Source organism: Diuraphis noxia, unplaced genomic scaffold, assembly GCF_037042655.1.
Source record: "Diuraphis noxia isolate RWA-SAM2 unplaced genomic scaffold, SU_Dnox_SAM2 contig0004, whole genome shotgun sequence".
Lineage (NCBI taxonomy): Eukaryota > Metazoa > Arthropoda > Insecta > Hemiptera > Aphididae > Diuraphis > Diuraphis noxia.
Window position 1 is genome coordinate 54,116,926 of NW_028301714.1, and position 25,732 is coordinate 54,142,657.

General features: G+C 27.2%; 1 protein-coding gene across 1 annotated transcript; it reads right to left on the bottom strand.

The window, feature by feature from the left end:
• Positions 1-995: 995 nt before the first annotated feature.
• Positions 996-24,314, bottom strand: LOC107173358 (sphingosine kinase 1-like). The gene is made up of 8 exons (XM_015523869.2): positions 23,366-24,314; positions 11,208-11,349; positions 4,473-4,670; positions 4,187-4,407; positions 3,947-4,098; positions 3,644-3,848; positions 3,143-3,282; positions 996-2,078 (listed from the first exon to the last, which is right to left on the bottom strand). Exons 1-8 carry the CDS (start codon positions 23,898-23,900, stop codon positions 1,881-1,883), a joined length of 1,791 nt encoding a protein of 596 aa, XP_015379355.1. The 5' UTR covers positions 23,901-24,314; the 3' UTR covers positions 996-1,880.
• Positions 24,315-25,732: the final 1,418 nt, after the last annotated feature.

The window sequence follows — 25,732 nt, forward strand, 5'->3', positions numbered from 1 at the left end:
ATGATATTCGAGTAGTTGTTGAGAATTATTTTGTGCCTGGCATCCAGAGGCTTTAATCATTTAATAGATTAAAACTCATTAAGTCTTATATTTTCAAACCATCGTATAGATTATGCAAACACATATTTGGCACGATGGAATGTTTAATTATGTAGTAATACTAATGATGAATGAACAGCTGCGGGTTCCTTATTTTTACTAGAAATTTTATAAGCTTTTATCAAATAAATAAGTACAGATTATTTCTTTTATTTGTAACACCGGGCAATATCTTAGAAAAGAATGAAAATATTTGTTTATTATTTTAAGAATAAATATTGATAATCATAGAAGAATATAAAATATAATATTTTGTAACTTTTTAGGATTTTAACTATCATTTTTATTGCATTGTTAATTTATGGTGGTGATTTGGATGTTATTTTTGGTTATTAATAGATTTTAAATGATTTTAACTTGTAAATATTTTAATTTGTAAAAACACTTTAAAATAAAGATTAAACAAAAAAAAATGATTGTTTTACCTAGTTGTATATCATTCCAAGTTTCTTTGATCTTTGGGGATGTTAATGGGAATTTTTACAAATCCGCAAATAAATTACTAAGTAACAAGATTTCGTTACAGAATGTTATAGTCTCAAAAAATTATTAAGACCTAAAATTATGTTTGAAATTGAAATTTTTTGACTAAGGTTATTGAAAGTGATGTAATTAATATAAAAATAATAGTAGTGATAAACCTGTCAGTTGAAAGTAAAATTAATATACTAACTTAACTAACTTTTTTATATATTTATTTAACAGTAAAACTATAAGTTGAGTGCACAGAATTTATACTAATATGCGAGTTTATAAAAATTATAAATTTAATCTTATATTTGTTGACTAATCTACACTGAACAATTTTTAAATACTATAGAAATTAATTTTATTAATTAGTCTTCAACCTCAATACCAAATCATGAGTAACAATTTTTGTAAAGAACAACAGCAAATTAAATTCATGGTAACTTTATTATTATTTTTTTTTCTAAGCTTAAGTAATACAAAAAATAAATACAATCACAATAATAGATATATGCAATTGACTTTTAATTGTAGAGTAAAAATAAATAATTCTATCATTCTTGATTAGGTATAATCAAGAACGGATGAGAAGCCCTCATGTTAACATGTATCTTTGATAAAAAAAAAAAGGCCTTTGTATTTTATAATGTGTTGGTTCATGTGAATACAGCCCTGGTTTTATCCATACTATACTACATTATTATTTTTACATATAAATTAGTTATTACAGTACAAAAATAATAATATTAGTTGATCAGTGTTGACATGAATGAACTGTAAAATATTCAGGCTGAAACCTGGATACAATGAAGATTGAGCAAAAGAAAAACACAAATTTATTCATTTATTGAGCCGATAATATGTGTTTATGACTATATGTTAATTCTTCTTTTTTTTTTTTTTGACCTTAATAATTATAATTCAATATTCAACAACCTATTGACTTAATTAACAAATGGTCCCATAACACGAGAATATTAGGTATAAAGAGAAAAAAAACATAATGTTATAAAATTCTTATGGTAACGTCACTGGTGGCGATAGAACGAATAATTGAAAATAAATATTAAATAATAATGATAATGATAATAAATTAAATATAAATACGCCTCTCGAGTGATTAAAGAGACGAAACAACAACGCAGCGTAACTTATACATAATATTATACGAGCGAGGTAACAATATCGATAAATTTTCTCTGGATTTAAAAAATAAAAACAAATAATAAATTACGTAAACTACATTAGCATAAAATAATGTATTCATCACTCTTGTGTCGTGTTCGATCGCACCCGCCCGAGATAATGAGACATCAGGAAAACTTTTGCCGTGCGTACACATTGGTGATGCCGGGCATGATTTCCGCTTGTACCGGACTGTGCTTCAGCAGTTCACCGTCGACAACCAGGTGGCTGCCTTCCGATAGAGGTTCTAGCCGGAACGCTCGCACCGGGATCATCTCGACGTTGGGTACGGCCAAGTGGTTTCCGGACGACAGGCCCAACAAAAACTGCAAACCATAAAAAAGTAAATACACATTGCCGCCGATGACCGATTAATTCGAGCAATGACAAAATGTAATCAATGATTGTTTAATACTTTAATAGGTACATTTCATTGATGAATTAATAATACATAATATATATATAGTTATAGGTTTATTATGATACATAATCCGTCGTATACCTAGTCTATAATATATAGATATTAATAAATAGTTTATTAATAATTTATTATTATCCTAAAAATATTATAACGTGTTAAAGTATGCATCAATTTAATATTTACATTTTTCTTTTGCCAAAATTTTTATGAAAACCTATAAGGCTATAACTAAGTATGATTGATACTTGTTAGATAGTTAGTACATATTTTGGAGTAATATTGCATGATGGTTATACAAATGTATACACTCTCAAGTTTTCCATTCAAATATCTAATAAACTCAAATTAGCAATTAATTATTTAAAATAACTATTATTATCTGAGTCGGTCATTTAGGTCAGTTTATTTATGGAGAAATTTTTTGATAGTCAAGAAGTTGTTTTAAAATTGATCTCTTCAATGAGTGAGATACTAAAATGATTGTAAAAGTTTGAAAAAAATCAATAATATACATATTTTCAAAATATTATACATATAACATATTGTATAAATATCTTATCAATACTAAGGCTTATAAAAATATCTTAAGAAGGGTCCCCCTCACATGTAAAAATCATTATATTCTATTATTAAAAACTTATGATTAATAATTAAAAGAACGTCGCATCCGCATGTGTTGTCGTCGTCTTACACACATATGACATGAGTCATGTCACATGACTAATGTTCGATCACTAGTTTCAATGATTAGTTTTGATATTAGAGTAAATTTACCAAAATAAAATTTAATGGTTACCTATATTATATTATATAATCTATGGCCTATTTTACCGAAAGAATGATCATCCTATATAATAGTAATGTTTTTAATAGGACGTTTACGTACGTACAGCCTTAATAAACACGGGTTGTTATTGAACATATTTCCAAATATATTATTTAATATATAATGATTAATGATTCACTTACTTGTAGAAAAGTCGTTCTGGATATGCCATTTTTAATAACCAACAGCCAAATCACACCGTCGTTCAATTTTGATTTAGGCGCTATTATTACGTCTTCGCTTATGTGCGATAGGTACGAAGCATGTATCATCACAAACTCGTCTACGAAATAAACAAAGGTAAGCTATTAGTATTCGTATAATCGTATACAATATGTGACCTAACCATTTCGTTTAAGCAATCCGTTGCAATATAGATTAATTTATTTCTAATTGTGTTCATTATAATAATCAGATTTTTTTTTTTAGAAGTTTTATTTGTATGAACACTTAAAATATAGGAAAGTGGATGGAAAATACTAAAATGAGTTGATATAATATTTGCAAATAGATACACAGAAATAATAGTTAGTCTAAGGTTAGAAAATAAGAAATAAGCTATTATGGAGAAATGCAAGTTCGATATGCACAGCGAGAACGCCGATAACTTAATTTTTTAACTATATTAATAACACAGCTGTTACCTTCAACGACTACCCAGTCCGATGGAACAGGATCAGAAAGTGGAGGCAGTTTAGACAGAGGTCCGCGCACCCAAACTTCGGATCCCTCGATCACGTCTGGTATAGATGAGAAGCTTGGAGCTTCGTTGACAGACATGAACGCCGTGTGCTTGGATATTAACGACGAAAAACTCTCAACCCGCGCGCGTACGGCAAATTCCTCCAGCTACGCGAAAATAATAGAAATAATTTATCTATAACCAGAAACAACTCTGCTTGTTTGCAGAAACAAAAACAACGTAATCACATTGTATTTATAATTACCGGATCTATTCCAAATTCGATCGACACTGGTTCGTCGTCGGCGACCTCTTGGAAATCACCTGACGTGCCTCTCGCGTAATTGTTCATTCTCGTCTCGGTTTCCAGATCGTTGATTTTGGAATACGACAACCGTGCGGGATAACTCCTCAGACCTATATTATATATACGAACACAATACAACGTTTACATTGCGACCACCGACGAACGCGCTAAACAGCGCGTACGATCGGCAAGCCTTACCAATAAGTCGGGCAATACTCCATATAGTAAACCTGGGGCTACCTAACATTCGAATTCTCTCGCTCTCTATGTCAATGTCAGCGATAAAACCCCAACCGATCGACAAAAAAGAGTATACGACTTGTGTACGAGTCTCGACTCTAACTAGATCCATTGGACACCTGTTACCGCTGACGATGTTTAGCGCCGATATGAGTATTGGATCCGGATTGTAGGGTTCGCTATAAACGTTTAAGTGGTTGTATTCAAAACGTTGCAGTTTGAGTAAAATAAAGTTTGAGCTCACTTTGTCTCGAAACTTATCGATTTGGCCATCCCGTTGCCGGAACCCCCGGGTATAACGGACAGAGTTAGATACTCAAAGGCCCTCTGCCAGTCTGACCGTTCCATGAGGCCGTTAATCACTTCAAACATGAGTCCATCACCACCAAGTACTACCACACCACGGCCCCATTTATAGATGTTACTCGTTCTCATCAAGTTCCTGTTAACAAACAAAGCATAACGGGTGCAATGCATGTACATCGATTGTTGAAATATAATAATGTAAGTACAACGTTATATCTACCACATAATAATATGTACAAGTTAAATTATAGTGACATCACTACTGCGTAGTACTATAAGCGCAGTTACTTGACAAATCATAATAATATTTAAATCAAAACGAAAAGTGTACATGATTTAAGTACAAAATTGACCATTGGCACATCTAGAGATAAAATGTGCAGATTCTAAAATTATCAATTTATAAGAAAGCTGTTTTTCAAATAGAAAAAAATTGAACTAAGCTTAGAGTTAAATTATTATATGTATACATATAATTCAATTAAGTAAAAATTGTTTTTATTACTATGAAACTTGATTAATTTAATATTTTTTGAGTGGAGAAAACAATCACGATGAAGGGACCCCTTACCTTCTTTAATTTTAATATTTCATTGAATAGTTTATAAAACTTCAGTATTTGTAAAGTAAATCCTAGTATCCTACATTCCTAATGTTTAAGGTTCTGAACGGAGCGATGAATTTTTGTATTTTACAAATGTTATTTTAGTTTATTTTTATTTTTATTTTTTTTATCTGAGAGAAAAATACAGTCCGAGAAAGTCATAATTGTAGAGGCCCTCAATATACTAACAGCCTTTTAAATATATAATATATTTTTATACGTCATGTGTGGATGCTATAACGGCCTATGTACCTAATAACTATTTTAGATTTTATTCTATAGCAGAGCGATGAATGTATTGTTTTTATAATGATGTGTGTTTTTTATTTTTTTGTGTCCATCAGCACCTTTTAGGACAGTAAAAATGCTTAGATTTTCTTCAACAGTATCTTTTCTGATAGGAAATTGAATATATAGTTGGTAGTTTTCCCAGTAGTTTTCAAAAGTGCCGTGAAAAACAAAAGAAAGTTTATTTTTATTTTTTGATGTAACTCTAAAACTAATGACCGTAGATACATGCAATTTTTACTGAAAGTTTATATAAGTAATTTTATACACCATAACATTTTCAAAATATTTTGACTTGTTTTGAACTGTTTACTGACAATTTAAAATTTCATGTTTTTTTAGTTTTTTTTCTATAAATATCAATAAAATTGTATTTGTTTGCCCAAAATGCGTGAAAAGGCAATGAAAGGCTCCTCTTATTATAATATTGTTACAATAACGGTCGAAAAATATTAAAAATGCATAGACACAATTTTTTTTTATATGCATTTAAAGTTAGAACTATGACAAGATATACCAATATCTTGAAAATTATCAATCATTGTAATTAAAAAATTATGAAATGTTCAGTTTTTATAACTAAGGATAGAAAACTTAAAACAAAGATTCTCAAAAATAGTTCATATTATAACCAACAAATCTAAAAAATTTATAAACACAGTTATTTCTTACAGACATTTTAAATTCAAATTTGGACGAAATTACATAGGTATTAAATTCAATAATATTGATTTTGGTTATTTTGTTGTAATTTAAAAATATTATTCGTGGATATAAGAAACTTTTAAGAGTATATTGACATATAGTTGTATTTTATATACACACAATGACATTTTCAAATGTATTTTTTTTTTTGGGGGGGGGGGATCAATTTAACCTACTGTAGAAAATACTAAAATTAATTACTTTAATCTCAATGATATTATAAAATATGCCTACCTATCTCTATAGTAATATTATAGATATACTGTCTCAGAATCGTTTTTCGTATACAACAATATTATATCATTGAATTCAAATTTAATACCATCCATTACAATGACCTACTTGCATGTAACCTACTGTACAGCAGAATTATATCCACTTTTTAAACTTGTAACAAGTTGTGAACAAGCCTAGTCTGGTCGAACACAAGCTGGTCCCGTGTTTTAAAATACCTTATCAGAAATCTAGGTTTTAATGTTTAATAATATTTTATATTACATTTACATACTTATTATTAATTATAGATAATATTCTAATTTATAATTTCACCATTATAATATTAATAAGTATATGTTTTATACCAGCAGCGGCCCACCGGGAAATTTCCCGGTATCCCGGTCGTCCAGTTCGCCACTGTCTGAAGATTTTTTATACCAACAAAAATGCTTTGATTTTCAACTTAAGTGGTGGTTTCTGGTAGCAAACTGGTTTCTTATAGGTAATTTTGAAAGGCTAAAATTAAAACCTAACTTAACCTAATCTTTTTTTTTAATCAAGAAAGATAGGAAACTTTCACTCAAAACTAGTCTAATATGATAAAATCGACTTTGTTTTATTAGCGCAAGTCAAAAATAAGTATCTGACGAAACTTAAAGTGTTAACCAAATTTTCTATAGGCACATATAACCAGTCCTGTAAAGTATTTGAGATACTTTTTTAAGTATTGAATAACTTTTTAAATACTTTTTTAAGTATTATTGTATTAAGTACCAACTTGTTTGTATCGAATACTTTGGTTTTTTATTTTTTCATTAAATTCAATACTCCGCTGCCAAGCAGTGCTTCAATGGAGAGGGCTGGTATTTAGTGTAGATGGAGAAATCATGACCAAAAAAGAGAAACAGTATGGCCGATGAACATTTTGAAAACATTATGTTCTTAAAATTTAACAAAAATGTATTTAATAAATAATAAATAAAATAAAAATTATTATAAACTTACTATGTGTTTTATCGTAATATATGTATATTACGATAAATCATTAGAAACCTACTTTAAAAACCAAAAGTATTCCAAATACTTTTTAAAAGTATTCTTTACAGGACTGCATATAAAATTATAACATAATGTTGACTTATCTTTTAATTAGGCTTATAGCTTTGGACATTTGACATTTTGGATTTTTTTTAAATGTCAAAAAATTATAATGCGTATTTATCTTGAAAACCTTGAATATTTAATAAAACTCACCCATATAGGTACCGATAAAAAAATATCGAAAATAAAAAGTCTTAACACTGGTTGTAGAAGCGTTGATAGTTACATTGTATAAAATCACGAACAATTGCTAATTATTTTGATCCTATAAAATAACAGAGCACATAACAATTATACAATATAATACAATACACTACAATACGGCCAATTCATTAATGTGGGTAACATGCGTTGATAAGACATCGCCGATCGCTGTTATCCGCCATCATACGAATTCTTATTCCGAAATTGCTAAAAGAAAATTTAATATGGTACGCAAGCCGCAAGGACAGATAGAAAACCAAAAACGTGTTTATTACACACATCGTGAATGGACGTGTTTATCCATCATTCCATTATAACTCGCGTAGAACAACAATACATTTTTCAAACCGATAATACAGATTTATTACGTAAAAATGGCATATTACGATATACTTTACAATATATATCATTAAATGCGCGTTTAGTAACCTACATATTAGTAAAAGACAACGGTAGTCGGAGGACACATACGTAATATATATACATTATATATTATGTATAATACTATTACTAAATTGTAATAAATCGGAATTATCAACAAGGATATTTTATCTTACATTCTTACAATTAAAAAACATTTTACTCATTATACATTTAAAATTTAAGCTCCTTGAAATAATATTGATAGTTGCCTAAAATTCGAAATATAAATTAAACAATTTGATCTAAAATTTTGAAGGGAAATATATTATATAAGTAATAGGTATAATATATCATTTTCTTACATCCACAAAGACTTAGTGACAAAACCATCATATCATTCGAAATTATTGACGGTTTTTAAATACTTCAACGAAAAACAAACAACTATGCCTATATAAATAAGTTTTGAATTCGAGTAAGCATAAGAAAGTATATATGTACACTAATAATAATATATTATAACATCACTGATATTATTATAGATTTATAATCAATAAAGTATACCTAATACTCATTAATGTTCACATTAAATTATAGTAAAAAATAATAAAGAATCTTATAACTTAAAATGTATAAATTAGAGCATAAAAAAATTTAAAAAATTATAAGTAAAATATTTTTATTTTTTTAAATAATTATTTTTATATATCTCATCCCATATATTAGTGTACGCAGTAGTTGTATTAAGGAATTATATGGTAAATATGTATATTTTTCAATGCACTTTTTTTCTGTTTTAATATGCTTCGATTTCCAAGCTCCAGTTACCTATTATTTAAAATATGTCGATTTATATATGTATAGACGATATTATTTATTATCATTACAATTGAGAAATTGCCTCGCTTAATTAATAAGTACCAACTATGTTTGTTTTCTAATCGTAGACCTTCAAGTCGTTTGCCGACTACAAGATGTATTCACAGAATAATAATGATATAATGACCGATATAAAACTAATAATATTATAATCTAAAATATCATCCTATATTCCTATTCCGTATATTAGTTTATGTGTATAATTTTATAAATCATAATAATCTGAAAAGCGGTTCTACTAAAACAATTGTGAAGGCAATAATACCTTATTTAAAATACATATCTGTTTTTCTTAAAATAAATTTTGAGCAAAACCATTCGATATTTTGCAATGCACTATTATAGGCATATCGTATACCAACTTATATCAAAAAGACAAAAACTATATATAATACTATTCGTCAATTTTTCTTGCTAAGAAAATACATCTAATAGTAGCTAGCTACTTTTCGATTAAAGTATCAATTACTTACGAGAAATCTTGTTTTAAATTTATTAATTAATGTAAATCATTTTTTCAAGTTTTTTGACTGAACTAAATTTCAATAACTACCTAGCCCCAAAAGAGTAAAAATATTATGATAATGTTTTTGAATTCATAATTTGTTGAAATTTCAAGTATCCACATGATTATTTGTTTTTTCTGTCATTACCGATTATTTTTAAAAATATTTACAACTTTCACTTTTATCTTTTATTAAAAGTAGCATTCGATACAATTTACTACTAGAAGTCATCTCAAAATTAGAAAATCAAACATTTTTTTTACTTTAAATCGTACACTATCTACATGTAGGTAGACATACAAAAAACACACATCATTGTAAAAATCAATACATTCTTCGCTATCTATGCTTAGAATCCAAAATGCATATTAAACAAAGATTAAAAATATACCAAAGAATAAACCATGCAAACAAATATTACGTGCTTAGGTATTATGTGCAAGTGTCTAGAGAGTAAATTAGTTCTTTTTTTGTAATAATTGGATTTTTGAATAGGATTTAACAAAATCAAAAGGACTGTATTATCACTAATTATCTAATTTAATGATATTTTAACAAATGCAAACAACCAGGCAAATAAGTATAATTACAATAGTGATGACCTTCATTTGTATTCTCAAATAGGTTTAAATAATAAACATTTAGCATTGAAAATAATATAGGTAGTAGGTACTAAGTACCATCCAATTATATATACTCAAAATGTGCAAAATATGTATGTATATATTATAGGTAATATACTGAGTGTTCCCCGAGGATTTACCAATTGCGATATCTCACGAAATAATGGAGATATCAAAATTCTGTTTTTTAATAAGACTCACAAAGATAAGAACAACAATTATTTACTTTATTTTATTGTTTTGGTCAAAAAGTTAAAAAATATATTTTTTATTTAATTATTTAAAAAAAAAATTAAAGACAGCTATTTTGTATAGAGTTTATTTTTTTGAAAATATTGACGTTTTAAAGTTTTATTTTTATGAATTTCTTGATTTTTAATATTTTTTTCTAGTTTTGAAGAAATAAAATATGATAATAAATTTATAAATAAGCATACTGAAATTTTTTGGCCGGCTGTACGAAAACGCGCGTGGTGCGGCGGGTCACATTTTTGATAACACTACGGTGTTAAAAAATTTCCAATCTTTATCAAAACTGAAAAAAAAAATTCAAAATCAGAAAATCAATGAAAATAAAATTTTGCAACGTCGATATTTTCAGAAAAATAAACTCTACAAAATGGCCATAGGAAATTTTTTTGGAAATAATTTAAAATATGAAATAATTGCAGTTCTTATCCCAGTAAGTCTTATTAGAAAACCAGAATTTCGATATCTCCATTATTTCGGGAGATATCGCAATGGGTAAATTCTTGAGACACCTTGTTACACCGAAACATAATAAACAAATGCAAAAAACTGTCATAAGTTATAAGGTATAATAATTGTGTAGTAAAATTATAGGAATACAATAAATTAGCATCATTAATGATATTTATCCACTATATAATTTTAAGGTCCTATGCATACAATTTTCATGGTAAATACATTTGTAAGTGTAGAGGTGACTCTATATCTATCCAACTATATTATTATTTGAACAGAAACATCTGTTAAATGTAACTTTAAGCAATAAGTGATTTTAATTTAGGGCTAACGCAGTGAGGATAAAAAATGCAAAACAATGGATGATGTCAAAGGAGGAAATCCTGGATTAATTTTAATTGAATGGAGGACAAACGTATACATATAGATTTATGTTAAGTTCCGGGTAAATAGTTTATAAATACTTCAAATCTATTTACCTAGCATCATTCTGCATGCATGTAATGTGCAAATCGTAGTCAACATCAGCCATATTTAAAATAGGTACTATTTTACGTTGAAATATTTCTCGTGATTTTCCAACACCACTTTTTGGGTTCACAATTACCAACAAACGGTTACCTGAAACATAAAAATATACATGATTCTTAGAGTTAACCATTAATCATTACTCATTAGTTATAAATTATAATATATAATTTAAATAATGAAGCCATCAATATACAACTGACTATTGTTTACTTAGATGAAAAACAATTGATAGTTAACTGATTTAACCAAATATTTAATTACAATAGAATCTGCTCAAAACGAACTTCAAGGGAGCTAGAGAATCAGATCGTTACATCCAGAAGTTCAAACAAAAAAACTGCACGTAAGATATGAAATTTTGTGTTTGAAATTCCTAATAGTTTTAATTTTTATATCTTAAATTAAAAATAAAAGAAGGAAAGCGCGTGATGCTCTGCTGACACTGTTGTATAATAGGTTACACTGGGTCACTATAAGAGAGGATGGTTAAAGTCAAATTAAATATCACAATAATATTGCATACAAAATATGATTCTAAGCGGAGACGGTTTATCTGCTTAGGATATTACAGATTATATTTAGGTTATTATTAACACGGTAGCCGGTAGAATGAATTAATATTATTTGTATATTATTATATTTTTAAAACTTATATACTTTACAAGTTTCAAGTGCCCACGAATAATATTTCAAATTACATCAATATAACTAAAATCGTTATTTTTGGTTATTTAATACCTAAGTAATTTTGTCCAAATACCTAAATATAATAAATCATAATTATGTATTTTAATTTTTTACAACTGCTGTTGTAAAAATATATCAGAAACATTGCATTAAATAACGAAAAATATAATAAAAAAGCTTACCGGAATGTCACATTAATTTTTAAAGGCATTTTAAGTTTAAATAACATTGAATATTCATCCAAAAATTAACGATTTATCATTAAACAATCTAATTTTATTATAATTAAAAAACGAATAACCGTAGATACTTGAAATTTTTACCAAATGTTTATTTTATAATCTCAACATTTCACATCTAAAAATTTACAATTATATCTAAATAAATTAGAATCTTGGTCCAAAAACTGGAAAATTAAAATTAATTAAAATAATGGCGAAAAATCCGCACAGGTGAATTTTTCATTACACAAAACGGAATGCTCCCAACTAAAGTTCAATAACAAACCAATTCCACTTCACCAGTCAACCAAATACCTAGGTATAACTATGAATAAAATATTACCCTGGTAAAACGACACTAAAAAAAAAAAACTTAATTCCCGAGGTGGAAAATGAAGGTCATTTACTTAAACCTCTACTAAAATCAAATTTGAGTCTGTATGGTCATACGGTATCCAAATTTGGGGCCCATCAAAACCCGCAAACATTCGACCTATTCAAGCCTTCCAGTCAATTAGCCTAAGACTTATCACTGGTGGTCCATGGTACAAACAAATGCAGCCCTCTATAATGACTTAAAAATACAATCAGTAAATGAGCTTGCAAAAAAAAGCCACTACAAAAGTTACCATTTAAAATTAACAAACCACATAAATCTCTTCATTCAAAATATATCCTGTCTTACATTACCAAAAATTTACTGCTGATTAAAAAGAGAAACTGGTCTAGAGATCTCTTAAAATAGGAGGGAAACATTTTTTTCCTGAGGTTCAGTTAATGAACGGTCTCCTCTTCATGTTATTCGTGTTATTATATTTTCTATGTTATCCTTATAACTTATTGTTTTTAATTGTAAACAGATTGAATATATTTAAATAAAAATAAAATTTAACATTTTCAAAATATATTGACTCATTTTGAACCATTTTAAAAATTTTAAATTTTCATTTAGTTTTTAGTTTTACTTCTATAAATGTTGATTTGCTAGGTCAGAATGCTTGAAAATGCTAGCAATTCAAAAAAATTAAAGATACATTTATTTTATAAGCATTTTAAGTTCAAATTGTAATAAAATCTGATAGTTAAACAAAGAATAAAAATTTTAGTTATTTTGTTGTAATTACCTACTTTAAAAATATTATTCGTGAGTATACAAACCTTCTTCAAATTTGTAAATTATATTATTATCATATTTGATACATACAAGTATAACACCACAAAATATACTTTGTAATATAGGCTGACTAGTGGTTTTTTACCATTGAATTCAAATTAAACACACTTATTACAATAACCCACTCAAAAATAATAATTTTACAAATTATTATGGGTTATTATTTGCAAAATAATTTTCAAACTTTGATAATATCCATTAATTTGGTTATTTGCGTGAAGTTGGCACATCAATTCAGTCATCCAAACTAGTACCATCTTTTTGAAAATTAATCACAACAATTTGCAACACGTTAGAAATATAAACAAAACTGTAGAAACTGTTTGAGCATTTTTTTTCAAATAATACGTTAAGTTAAAATTTTCATAATGATGTAAGCATACTTTTTTATTTAAACAAAAACTAACCATATTAAATCCCTAATTTTTTTAATTCAAAATTTGTTAGTCTATAACTTTTTCTTGTTATTTAAAATGCGTACTACAAAAAGTTAATAACTAACATATAGAAATAGTAAGTTCATCTAGTTAAAATAAAAATCTATGTCCAATTTCAAGAATAAATAAAATATTTAATACTAGCAAAATTAGTTTTTTTTACTTGGAAGAATATAATACGTAATGTTAAGTATACTCTGATATATATGAGATTTTATCGATCATTCGGAATATTATTTTTTCAATGACCTTAACTTGTCATTTTAATTAATTGTTTTAACTAAAAATTTGAATTTTATATAGTTATAAAAAAATATTGTGATATTGTTTTTGATATTAGTACATGAACAACTTACATCTTAGCTTATATTAAAATGTTCAAGGATTTTTTAACAACATTTAAAGAAAACACTAATAAAAATAATATATCTATACCTAAATAGATAAAATTAAATAAATATATATCTTTTTAAATTTTACCATGCAAAAAAAATGATTATATTGAGAATTTCCAATTTTGATCCGCCAAAAATACTAACTAGAATCTAGTTACTAGATCCAATTAGCTACCAGCAACCACCATTTATAGTTGAATACCAATGCATTTTTCTGATTTTTTCTTCTACGAATGACATATACTTACACGGAAAAACAACATTAAAAAAATCAATAATATGTTCATCACTACATACAGCATCTAAAAAGGAGGTGTTCTTTAACCCTATGTTTCCACTAATTCAAATACTGAAACCAAGACGATTTTAATCAATATTAATTTAAAAATTCACTAGACATAACCTTTGAACTTTATAAATTAGTTGCCATGCATAATTAATATTGATCAAAAACATATTGAACTGATTTATATTTATTAATTGGTGTCATTTGTTATGGTACACAATAATACAAATAAATTATAGTAAGTACTCATTTAAAAATGTATTTTTAGTAACCTCTGATTCCAAACGACTAAATATTCCAATATATTTATATATTCAGAAATAAACAATAATTTATTTAAGATACAATAGTATATTTTAATAACTGAAACATGGACGTAAAATTATATCATACAATGAAATATAGGTATATATATATATATATATATATATGTATATGTGTATTTACATTTTATATTACATGAAAGTCGAAAAGTGCATGTTAAAAATCAGCCATAACCCCCCATAACAAAATCATTTGATCACCACTGATAAGTATATAAATTAATAGATACAACTCAGGACTATTACCAGATATTGTTTTTTTTTTTTTTAACATAAATTACAATAATGAATTTAAGTAAATATATTTAGATGGATAGGCACAATTTATTGCAAAAAATAATATATTTCAACATGTTATTTATTGACTATTGTAATGTTAAAATTAAAATATTTGATTAACTTTTTATGAACATAACTTCTAATTAATTAAGTTAGAAGTTTGGAAAACTTTAAAAACAGACTAAATCCTAAGTTAGCTAGTTTTAGTATCAAAGTAACTTAAGCTAGTTAAAAAAAATGACTTATTTGCCCAGCTTTGAAAATTCAAAACAAAACACATCATAATATCATATACTGTTTCTTGCTTTTCATCACACTACTTTTTCACCTCATCACCTCATAAACTCATAAAATGTTATCATAAGTATTTATAAAATAATGTTATGATATTATAATTTTTTTTTTTTTTGTAAGTGTTTTAGCAAATAGGCACAGTATCTAGTCAACGGCCTAAATAGATATGTTGGTGATGAGTTTTGGTTTTTTTTTTGGACAGTCTTCATCTCTCAATTCGGAAAAAGTAACCATCAAAATTATCAATCAGCAATATTTGATTACAAAATTGATCGAATGGTGCACAAAAATGGTGCTTAATTATTCACAATTTCAAAAAATATTTAATGACCCTGATTACAAATAAATCTTTTTATAATCTTAAAGTGAAGCTATGTGATTTTATCAAATCAATTAATATTAAAATTTATAAATTAACATCAGAACATTAGATATTATGAAATATGTCTGTTCAAAATGAATTTCGATAATAATTGTCATTTATGATATTTTAATTTATTTGTATTTTCTTCTGCTTAAAAATATCTTAAAACCATTAGAGAAATTCAATGACAACCAAACACTTGAAGCCATTTATGTTGATGGCAATTAAAAAACAAATGCTTATAAGAGTAGAGATCAGTGGCGCCAAAGTGCTTAAATTATATTATGACATCATACATCAAGAGGCTCCCATCATCCCCCTATTTTTATAATTTAACTGTCAGATGCAAATAAAAGCATCTACAACTAAGTAATGTAATATTTAGTTGTATATTTTTAAATTTAAACATATATTCTAGCAGTATCTTACAGTGGCTACCCCCCCCCCCATCTAAAAACTCTACAGTGCATAATATGTCATAGACAAATTAGGTGAACAACGCTAGTGGTTAAGATAATGATATGATCATAAATAAAGTTAGTGAAAGTTCCAAATTAAATTAAAGTTCTAAATTATAGGTTATAGGTTATTAAATGGGTATTTAATTAAATTGAATAGTTATTAAAAAAAAATGTATGATACTTGTATGTATATATTTTTTATACCTATATAAACGTTAAGCGAAAATATTTAAACAAAAAACATATTTGTTAATTTTTCAAGTTACTTGATAGATCAAGGTGTACATTTTTTCAAGTTTATGTCTGAAGGTTAGACTCTGAAACAGTCGATCAATGAGCTTATTGGGTAGGCAAAATTTGTTTTCAAGATCCGATACTAGGTCCTACTCCTTCCCTGATGTTACACAAAATAAAGCTAATAATAATTAATTAAGTAAAATAAATAAATAAGATAAGTTATAAAATAATAAAAAGCTAAGTAATTAATAAATAATCATAATTATTAACAGTGGAATGGAAATTATTGATAAATTACCAGCTAATGTGTTATATGATTAGTTAAGAAGAAGTGTTCTATAATGAAATTGTTTAAGTGCATTTATATATAAGATCATAATAATCTATAAAATAATTTAGTACTGTGCGAGGTGATAAGTTATCTGTATACACTATTTAGAAAAAATAGAATATACATTAGCACAAATATTACTGTAGTAAGTAGTAAGTTGTAAAATATACAGATCATTGCCTTACCAACAAATATTATAGAGTTGATACTCAGTTAATAGGTACCTCTTATGGATACTTATGTAAGTTATGTAAAATTTGATGGTCAAATTTATATCTCACTTCCAAATGGTGTAAAAAAAACAACAAAAAATCAAAATGAAAATGTAATAAATACATATAATATAAAAAGTAGTAGGTATATTTTAGTATAACCACAGATTATAATTTACAATTTATCTGCAGTGTTATTTAACCAATGGCATTCATTGATCTTTAGAATAGACTTAATTTTATATTTATTCTAGTAACTAGTAGTTTTGTTTACTTCCTTCAAAATATTAAACTAATAATAGATATATTTATAATATAAGCAATTGTATTATTGTATATATATATATATATAGCTAATGGACTCATAACTTGTATAAGCGTTATAGTTCTTTAAATATTAATTTATGTGCATAGTGCATATGTGTACGCAGCATTTAATGTTTCATGCAGCAGACATTTTTAACCAAATTTACAAAACAAACAGCAGCTGTCAATGGCCAATTACCACTTATTTTTCCAGATATTTTTCTCATTATGGCAAAGGTTCATGAAGTAAAATTATGTTGTATCATTCGATTAAAATAATACAGAGTAATTGGGCATCTATTAATGTGTGCAGTGCCCTCATTTAACCGTTGTCGCCTGACAATTGAATATTGTACATCATAGATGTGTCCATATTACGTATACATTGTACAAGTAACTTCTTGCATTAATAAGTAGTTATATCATTTTCCATTGGATCAACATTGAACATTTTAATTTAATTTTATATTCAATATTTTTAATGCAATTCAAAATTAGATTAAATTGTATTAAATTTTATTTTTTAATTAAACATACAAGAAATGAATATTGTCAATCAAAGTTTTTATTAATAATTATTTTTGTGGCAGATAATTACTAATAACTATAAAACATTGACTGATACATATACATTACACCCCTCATTTTACCAGTGATAACTGATAAATACTGAGCAGAGGAATACAAGACTATTTTGGTGTTGAATTTGACAATACAGTTAATTATATATAGAAACAATACTATGTACAATTTAATTAACATTAAAATAAAATGTAAATATATCTAATATAGTTTACTTTATTGATGACCTGGAAGTATTTAAATATATTATATGCACCTATTATAATAGTTGGCAGAAGGATTATTATGATTCATAATGTAATCAAACATAATCAAATGCATTGTAATTTTTTTTTTTAATAGCCTATAAAATGTATATATATATATATATATATATATATATTTTTTTTTTTTTATTGTAAAGACACCAACACAATCTACTTACTTCATTAAAATTACTTTTTATCTAATTAAATAAAATCTGTATTTAATTTCCCATTCATAAATTTACTGATTGACATTCTTAATTGTCTAATTGTATTCAAATTATCTAAAAAAGATATTCTAAAAACAAAACACTAATATCTTGGGAATTTAGAATTCTTAAAGAATAAATTACTAATTAACATTTATTCAACTAATCAGTAATACAAATTTTAAACAGGTTATTATCAAAGGTCAAAAGTTATTACAGAAGTACTTAGAATAGAAACATGTTTTAAATTTTATATAGGTATTTAAAAACAACATAACAACTTAACAACAAGCAATTGAACCGGGTAAATATATTATAATAAATACAACATAAAAATAATTTATCATATTTTTAGTAATGCTGTTATTAATGATATAATACAGGTGTTCACGGTAAGAGAAATCACTACAAATTTCAGCTGGATAACCTCTGATTGAGGTGGGGTTTCGAGAGGTTAAAGAGAGTACCAAATTATACATTTTGAAAAAATTTCAACCATTAAATTCTTTATCGGTATGCCCAATGCCCATATGCAATACAACTTTTTCAAATGATAACTACAATTAGGAATGCCTATTTTTTTTTTCAAAACAGTTTTTGTACAAATATCTTGACAAAATTTACAAAGTTAAAATTTGTATGTTTTTAGTAATATTTTGACTATGTTCATTTTATACTAGAAAATAAAGATATCTCTAATATTGCTACATACATTTTTGTACACAGAAAAGATGTAAATAATCACTAATGCTAATTAAATAACAAAACAGATAATTAGATATATTATTCATAAATTTAAATATACTCTATACTCTACACTATGACCAAACCAAAACTCATAATTAACCACAGATTTCTTCAAAAATCAAATTATTTAAGACCTGATTACTTTGTATAGTTTTTTCTAGTAATATTACTAGGAATAGATTAATAAAAACCTAAGCAAATAAACAATTCAATAAAAACAACGTTTAAATGCTCTAAAACATCAAAAACTTCAGAAGATGCGACAAAAATGGTTTGTTGTTAGCATAAAATAGCGATTTAAGCACAAAACCTTTTTTTAAGCTGCATTTTCTATGGAACCACAAAAATTATTTAATATTAAGTTTTATTTGTCTGTGATTTATGGAGCATATTGCAGGTGAAATGTATATAGTAGTAAGGATAATAAGATATTTATTAATAAAAGAAACAATAGTATTAATAGAAGTGGAGAAAATATTATTTTTATTTTTAATGAAAATTTTTAGTTGTTTTATGGAAAAGCAAATAGATCGAATAGAATTCCTAAGAAATGATTGCAGAGCCTTAATGGTACTGCAAAACATAGTTTGTCAACTGCTGAACCGTATAAGGTACTTAAAACACATGGAAAGCATCTTGTTAAGCATTTTAGAATTCCCTACTTGTAACAAGAGAATAAAATGTAGAATTTTTCAAAACATATACTTCGGACACTTCAGTTCTTTTTTTAAACCTACCGAAAATACCTATTTTGATCTGAGACCATTTAACTGAAATACTCAGTAAGCATAAACCCACTAAATACCTAAATGCTTGATTCAGTGTCACTGGAAAAACATAATTTTTAAAGTAGATTCATAGGGATATGCACAGAATGTGCCAGGTGTGCACCAACACACTCTATGGTCTGTGGCTATTTATTCGAGTTTTATAATTTCTATAGCAGAGGTATTCATTTGTGTGTCCACAATAGTTTAACGGCTTCTAAATAATTATGAAAAAATTGAATCAATTATCAATACAAATACAAATGGCCAATATGGGTGATTATAACGGTGAATTTAGTACTAGAAATAAACGTGTATCATATGATTGTGTTGTTATTGTTTTCCATAATAATTATAAATAATATTTATTATACAAGACCTACATTAATCTTGGTATTCGGGCTTTGACACAGCTCCTTTCTCCAACTCTTGTGATGCCTTTGGGAGCTGTGAAGCACAGTTTGAATACCTCTGTTCTAGGGCTTTGTTTAATGTTTAAGAGGATGTCTATACATAATTTTTCGCTATCTAACTTTTATGCAACATAACAAATTTTGTGTTTTCTATAATTACTATAATCATAATAATTTCTAAAATTAAAGAGAAATGACCTTTTATAAAATTTAAAGGTATGGTTACTAAGAGGATGCTACACAACTATTTGCTGTCTCCATCTTACAAGTGCATAACATAGAATATTTACGCTCCGCAGATCACGTTTAGCTCCATTAGTAAATTAGAGCAGCGTTTCTCAACCTGTGGTACGCGTACCCCTGTGGGTACGTAAGAAGGTATGAGGGGGTACGTGAAAAAAAAACGTAATGGCGGAAAAAATTACAATTGGTGTATTTTAAATGGTTTGTAATTTGTTAAATATTTAATAATGTGGCACAGCTAGACGCTGGATTTTATCTTATCGGGTTACGTAACGTTGTTCAATACAATGTCAATCATAACTGATATAAACCTATCGCAAGATATCAAAGTCCAAGTTGTTAAACATTTGAATGAACTCAAGGCGGCTTTTAATAAATACTTCCCAAAATGTAAAAAAGGAGACCACTGGATAGCATTCCCTTTCAGTGAAAAATATTTCAAATCTGCAGTTTTATCAGTACGAGAAAAAGAAAAACTTATTGAACTGAAGACGAGTTCTTCACTTGAAGTAATATTTGAAAAAAAATCTCATCGCTTTTTGGGCTGACGTAAAAGAAGAGTATCCTGAGCTTTCAAACAAAGCATTTAATGTTCTGCTGCCGTTCATGAGTACTAATTGGTGGAGAGGGCCTTTTCGTCATACACGTACATTAAAAATAAGTATAGTAATAGACTCTCTGTGAGTTCAGATTTACGAGTTTACTTATCATCCGAGGAGCCAGATTTCAAAAAATTATGTGCCAGCAAACAAGCCCAAGGGTCTCATAAAAATTAAATAGTAAAGTTTATATTACTTTTATATATATATACGTACATTGTATGGCTAATTAAATTAATTAATAAATATTATTTTGAAATTGTCCATTATCAAACTTATTTCATAATATCATATTTGTGTTGTGTGTGAATATATAATAAATTGACATTTGGGGGGGTACGTAAAGCAGTGGTGAGAGGACAAGGGATACGTAAATGAAAAAAGGTTGAGAAACGCTGAATTAGAGTGAATCAACCTATAATGAAACTTGAAGTTAATAATATTATCTATATTTGTATATGGATTTTTTATGATAGTTCAATTTTGTAGCAAGTTAAGCATTTATAAGAAAGGGTAAATTAAAAATGCTCATAACTCACTTAAAAACTAAGTTATCGTAAAAAAACCGCATACAAACACAGATAATGTTACCATACTAATGTCTTACCAATTACCATACATTTTCATAATAAATCCATTTATTCTTATTTATAAACGGAATTAAATGTGATCTGCTAAGCATAAATTTGCTTTGTTACGCATTTGTAAGACAGAAACACAAAATTTATGTGTAGTATCCTCTTAACTAGGGCATCTCATAGGCTTTTTATTATATTTTGATTTAAAAGCAAGTTATGACTATTGTAAAATTGTAAATTGTTTGTATATCTTAAAATACTCAAAAATACACTGAAAAACTACAAAATAAAATATTACGAGTTATAGCCCACGCTAGATGAGGTATGAAATAATTTAGATAACCAGTTAAATAAAACAATCACTATTAGTGACATCAATTTTGAAGATAAATCGTAATAGTGATAATATTAATTTTTATTCCAAGGTGTGTATTTTACTTTTATTTATAAAAACTAAAACCTATAGCTTTCTACTGTTAAAAATTTGATTTAAGTGGAATAGTGTAATGATTTTAATATCCTAATGTAGGTAGGTGTATAAAAATTTATTATTTCAAGATATATATATAAATTTAATATAATATAATATCTCTACTAATTTAAAAAAAAATACCTATCTTTTAAGGAGATGTGATACCCGTATATGTTGTCTCCGTGTTACAAGTACATAACATACCAAATTTTACGCTCAGCAGAACACGTGTAGGTCTGTTAGTTTAAAATTTGGAGAGAATTGACCTCTTATAAAAGTCATGAGTAATGAGTATTTTAAGGTGTAAAAACTATTTACAATTTTTAAAATTAAAATATTATAAAAAGCATATGAGGTTGTCTGGATAACAGTCTTACGTTTAAATTTCATTATAGGTCAATTCACTCTTAATTTTAAACTAACAGAGCTACAAGTGTTGAGCATAAAAATTACTATGTACTTGTAAGACGGAGACAACACATGCGGGTATCACGTCCTCTTAATAAACATAACAGTAAGTGAAACATAATTAGATACAAGGGTAAGTACTAACCAATATGTGTTTTACAAATCTTAATTTTGCATTAAAGTTATTTTTTTTTTTTTTTAGGAAAGGTAGATTAAATTTGCGCACGCTTATGAGTAGAATTCAAATTGTCATGTATAAAACAAGTCTAAAACGCCTTAAGTTTATTTGTTGGTTATAATTTTAAAAAATCCTAGGTACAGATATTTTTCCTCTTTTCTTAAAAATAATCAAAATGAAAATTTAAAAAAAAATTGTTTAACAAAAAGATACTTACACAAGAAAAAGTTCCTATTAATTATTAGGTTAGGTTAGGTTAGGTTATAATTTGTATTTACCTATATAATGAAAAACAAATAATAAAGAGAATAAGAACTATAAAAATAGAATACAATTTCATTGTAACTTAAAAGAAAAATGATTAGATATACTTGCATCAAGCATTAAAATCCTACTACCTAATCAAAATTAGGTAGGTACCTACTATATAAACAGAACAATATTGTATTGATAAATAAAATATGGAACCCAGATTAGTTAAGATAAAATTACTAGATAGTTTCTTACTTATAATAGATGTTATATTAAATAGCATTAAATAGCACTTAACTTTATTAGCCTAGTATTCATATTTTGAGTTTTCTAAATTTCTAAGTATGTACCTACCCATTATAACTTACTTTTGATTAAAGAATGTTTTATTTTCAATAGTGCTTACCTAGGTAATGATCATCTGATGGTGCAACAATAGTCCCATCCTCGCATCTAGCTTGCAGTAGTGATTTTATGGCCAACTTCCACTTGGTTGCCACTCGGCTGTTCTCGTCATAACTTCTATAGTTGCGGAACCTCAGTGTGACGGTCATTTTGTCACGCTTCTTGTTCTTAGCCCCCACATTCTTCAGCACAAATGCATACACACATAGGTATGCACTGCAGTCACCAGCCTCCACATATGGTACCCGCACTCGACACTCATCGGTTTCTGCTGTGCCTCCTCTGGCGGCTTCAGCTGTGCCTGCTTTCGCTGGACGACAGGCACAGTGGTCAGACTTTCCACTATTCCGCATGCATTTACAGCCAATTATATCACGAATGTGTATCAGGTCAGTCTTCTCGGTGCCGTCATCACCACTCTTGGTCAAGTGCAGACCTTCATTCGTCAGCGACACCTTGTACGAGTACTGTTTTCTGGACAGTGCATAAAATGTTTCCTCGAGTATAGGTAATGTGGTGAGACCGTTTCCGTCCATGGTGGTAAGTAGGGTTTGCTGGACATATATGTAATATAAAATAATATTTTAATGATGTTTATTATTTTATAAAAAATTCAGTACTGCACGACTTAGAGGATTAGATTTAGTGAAAGCACTCGTCTATTTGCAAATGGAGGCCATCAAAAAGTATTTGAAAACTCTAAAATCTATAATTCTGTCGTCGTCATTATTATTATTAATTATTATGATAGTCATGTTAACACACGAAGTACGAGTTTTGCGTTAAAATCGTCCAACCATCAGTCGTAAACTACGACCTTCGAACTGTCGATGTAGAAATACACTATTCATTCGATATTCACTGACGTACCATACTACTGTCTACTGTACAAACACTATGAAAGTACTGTTCGACGCTTCGACGGTCGTTGAAAATTGAAATCGAACTTATCGCCGTCGCAGGCAGTGTCGCCCATCAGTCAACAACGTTATCTTATCACCGCGGTAGTAAAGTAAGTTTAGTAAGTGTAACTATAGTGTAAGTAATAGAGCCGTATTTATGTAGTCTGATAAGGTTCATGAATAAATTAATAATATTTCGGTGACTGCCTTTTGTTCCACAAATTTTTTCCAAAGTCAACTTCTTCTAATAATATTAATATCCAAATTTTATTTTTGATTCTATTCCCATAAATATTTCCATTTGCTTAATAAATACTAATAAATCAAAAAATTATTATTTAGAGAGCTCCCTGAAATAGATGATCAAAGTTTTAAAAATATACATAAAAAATTAACTAAATTAAAAATGGACAAAAAATTAGGAAGGGGACAAGAGCGCCAGCAGGAAAATGCATTTAAAGAAGCAAAAAATAAATCATAATGTATAATTATTAGGAAACTGACTTCAATGCTATAAAAAATACAACCTAATGCCTTAAAACTTTAAAAATGTTTTAAATTCAATAAAAATACAATTTTGAACTTAAAAACCTAAAACTTCTAAAAACACATTAAGTTGACTAAACAGTGCAATACAAAATTACAAATTAGATAAATAGCTTATCTTTACCTAATTGTATATTTGTATGTAATATGTTGTAATTTGTATAATTTTTTGTGTTATATACCATATACGACGTGTCTACACGTGTCAACAATAATTTCGTCAAGAGTCAGTGTTTATCTGATTGGTAAAAACATAATAAATATTTATTTTTATTTTTAGAATGAATTTTATCCATTCCTATTTAAAAATTACTTAAAAACATAAAAATGTGATTAAGTTCTAAAATGCAAAAAAGTTACATTTTTTAATTGCTTAATGTATGAAATGACTGTGCTTAGAAAGCAATGTTTTCGGACATTCAAAAAAAAAAATTTGCATTCAATCCGTCCCTTAATAATTATATGTATAAGAAGAAGTAGGTAGTATAAAATGGAGACCCGAAACTACTGTGCATTAGTGTAGCTAAGAGAGGCCAATGAGTGGAAGGCCTTCTCTTAGAATTATTTATTGGTGATGTTTTAATTTCACAGCCTGTATTCAATATATTATAGACAATATAAATATTTTTTTTCTATATACAGTGTCTCGTGAGGATAAACCCATTACGAAATCTCCCGAGATAAAAAAGTATATCATAAATCTGTTTTTTTACTAGACTCACATAAACAAGGACTACATGTATTTTATTTTTTAATTTAAGCTTAGGTATGTATTTTTAAGCTGCTATTGTAATAATATATAATATTTTTTAAAGTTTTTGTAGATAAAAATTTTTCATTTAGTCAACTTGAAAATTTAATACAATACATTCTTTACACATTTATATAAGTAGAAATTAAAATAATAAAGTTGAATGTGA